Genomic DNA, 3,244 nt, shown 5'->3' with positions numbered 1-3,244 from the left:
CATACTCACATCACATGGCTATGGTTCACAGGTGACTCATACTCACATCACATGGCCATGGTTCACTCTCAGACTGAAGAAGTCTCTTGGAAGAGAGACGAAACGTTTCATTAAAGAAGAACCCGTCCAGAGGACCTATACAATTTTTTTTCCTTTTGACCATGCTCAATAGTTTTATGTTGATCACACCTTCAACCTTTAAACAGTGTTTTATTTTTCAGATGTTTGGTAAACTTTACAACATTTTAAAGACATGTTCAGAGTTTATTGGGATATTAAAGTGTGTCTCATCTTGTGTTATTGTTGTATCAGAAATATTGGAGCCACAGGGTTGAGTGACAGTTTTACAAATCTGTAAAGATTGCTCTAATTTTAATGTAAGGCCACATTCTATTGGGTGTTTATGATGGCATTTCTGCTTGTCATTTTTCAGCAGGTTGCTGTAAAACCATAATGAATTATTTTTATGAGACATGAGAACAGTTTTTTCCTGTATTTTCTCACAGTGTGAGCTTTCCAATTACAACATGATGGATATAAGCCAACCTACATTTTCGTCAAACAATCGGTTAGTCTAAGAGTGCTTTTAGACAGCAAGTGATTACTGCGCTGTTTGGCTCCTGGTGATGTACTGTAGGCTTTTATGTATTGGTGGAAAATGCAGCTAAAGTGAGCAGGTAATTGCAAAGAAACATAAAAAAGCAAACAGTATTACATAAGTAAAAACCATGAAATTGTACAGTAGCCAAAATGGCTATTACCATGCTTTTATTCTGTAGTGCAAACAGAGAAATACAAGAAATAATTGTCATCTTTGTTTGTTTGTTTACAAAGATATTTAGAAACCCAAATGTATCGTTCAAATATTCGCATCATTATATTCTGTATAATGACTCGCATTCAGATTGCTCTGTGCCATCTTGTCATAGAGCTCGTAAGAGTGAATGGAGCTTGTTGTGTTGTGTTGTTGCTGTTGAAAGTGCAATCATTAACCCTGACACAATGAAAGATTGCCACGCTGGTCAGGCTTGAGGGGAGCAAGCATACGCGGTGAATCAAACGCAACTATACTCACCTTCTAAATGATCTGTGCTTTGTGTTTATGGTAGAAGTTGTGGGTCGCCTGTTGTCTCTGGATGACCTGCATGAAAGATGACAATATCTACCTCATTGCTCACGTCTTCTGCCTCATCTATACTGCTGTGCTACTTTGTTTTTCCAAGCTGAATGGCTGTCATTTCAGTTTTAGCCCTGGAAAATGATGCTTTGCAACGTAGCGGAACATTGCAGCTATGTCACTAACAGCCAAATGGAATATTGAAAAATTGAAGTGTCTGTGTTTTGGAATGTCATAATGCCAGGTGACTCCCTGCTGCTGGGGAAAATATTACAATCTGACACTAAGGAGATGGATAACCTGTTTTTTTGGGTGGGTTCGTGATAATGGCAGAGTGAAATATCATATCTAACTCATTTGTATTCAGAGGCAGAGTTTGCTTGTTGTCATGAAATGCATGTGAATATTCATCATAAATTTGTTGTCTTTTGGCAGACTGCAATCTCTTGAAGATAATTGATGGGTCCCATTTGGACTGTGTGGTAAAAAAACATCCTCCACTGGCTTCTGTGATGCATCTCCTGCCTGAGAATGCCCTTGTGTCTGGCGATGACATCATTCCTGGGCTTGCAGCTTCTCCAACAGGTGAACTTTTCATCACATAGGTTAAAAATGTTCCTCAGTTTAGAAAACAAGTCTGTGCTGCACCTCTACTTATGCTTATGTTAAAACCAACTATAAGTATTTGGAACCAACAGTGGTCATAGGTGTTTAGAATATGTACCAAGTAACTCTCATCTGAAGATAGACCCTTCTTATGGTAAATAAATACATATGATTCATAGCAAGAACATCATGAGTTCAAAATGTAGTTTAATGCATTGTGGAAAAAGAAAATAACCAGAAAATTCTGCATTAAACCGAGACCCTTTTCAAAATAAACACAACCTGCAGCCAAATGAGGACTCCTCTCCAGCACGTAGACATGTCATTGTGAGACAATGTGTCGTTAATTGCAGCCAAAGTACACACAGGAGACTAATTCAGATTTAGACCTGAACATTTAATTGATGAATATAAAGTCTTACACAACCTTCAACTGGACCAAAACAATCTGAACACAGCAGTCACAAAGTTTTGGTGCCAGAAAACAAAACAACAGAAAGTTTTAAAAATCACCATTCTGGACCAAGCCACACATCCTGGAGCAAACGCCGTGACCAAAAGGAAGAGCCCTTTCTGTCTCAGAGCTTGGTCCTTTAACTTTAACTAACCCTGCAAACAAAATATCAATAAACAAACAAACAAACGAACGAACAAATAAATAAATAAATAAATAAATAAATAAATAAATAAATAAATAAATAAATAAATAAAAACCCTTAAGTGTCTTGTCGTCTAGTGTAAGGCTTGTTTTAACTAAACTGTCCCTCATGAATACTCTTCTGAGATGACCCATGTCATGAGTCACTCACAACAGAGCATACACTACTATTTAATCACAGCTTAGTTATAGCTTGAACAGAGTGATTGTGGAGTTCACAGACTTACCCACTTTATCCAATGTCTAAGTACTTTTTCACTTAATTCTGACTCAATTTAGAGAGTATCCACACGGAAACAAAAAAATAGTCTAGACATCTTAATAAAAATATGTGAAGTGGATTTAATGCGAACAAAATACAATATACAACATCATCAACTGCATCTAAGGTTTAGAGACATTAAAAACTACCAGACAGAGATCAAGATGGAAGCAATTTAAATACAGCCCTGTGTGATGCTGTATTTGTAACAATATTTATACAGAGTTTAACCTTTTCCTGGCTTGCATTAAATATGTCAAACATGTCTTATTATGCTGGACAAAACCCACCAGCACAATTGAAAATGATAACTCTCCCAACTTTTGATGAGCTTCAAAACTTACCAACTGATAATCAGCAGAACCAAACTCTTAGGAAGGACCTCAAAACTTAGGTGGCAAATTATTCAAAATGATCTATCTTTGCAGATGAGTAAAACAAAAACATCCATCTGTCCACGTTGGCGGTGGCAGGAATGTGCATGACAGCTACATTGGGCCTCATGCAAGAACATGTTTGTATTCTAATCCTAAATTTCTCTTACTTTTGTTCGTACGAAGGGTTCGTACGAACATGTCACGTCAGATTCAACAAACTCTTC

The 3,244-nt window shown here is 37.1% G+C and overlaps 1 protein-coding gene across 3 annotated transcripts in view; it reads left to right on the top strand.

The window, feature by feature from the left end:
- nphp4 (nephronophthisis 4) overlaps positions 1 to 3,244 on the top strand; it is a gene marked incomplete in the record, with an annotated part of 156,485 nt that overhangs the window by 35,037 nt on the left and 118,204 nt on the right. For all 3 annotated transcript variants that reach the window (XM_014020399.1, XM_014020398.1, XM_014020401.1), the window contains 1 exon segment: positions 1,553 to 1,702. In XM_014020399.1, coding sequence (XP_013875853.1) covers positions 1,553 to 1,702 — 150 coding nt within the window.

This window comes from Austrofundulus limnaeus, unplaced genomic scaffold (genome assembly GCF_001266775.1).
Source record: "Austrofundulus limnaeus strain Quisiro unplaced genomic scaffold, Austrofundulus_limnaeus-1.0 Scaffold251, whole genome shotgun sequence".
Classification (NCBI taxonomy): Eukaryota; Metazoa; Chordata; class Actinopteri; order Cyprinodontiformes; family Rivulidae; genus Austrofundulus; species Austrofundulus limnaeus.
Note: the sequence above shows the minus strand (reverse complement) of the source record. Positions and strands in the feature narration are given on the sequence as shown.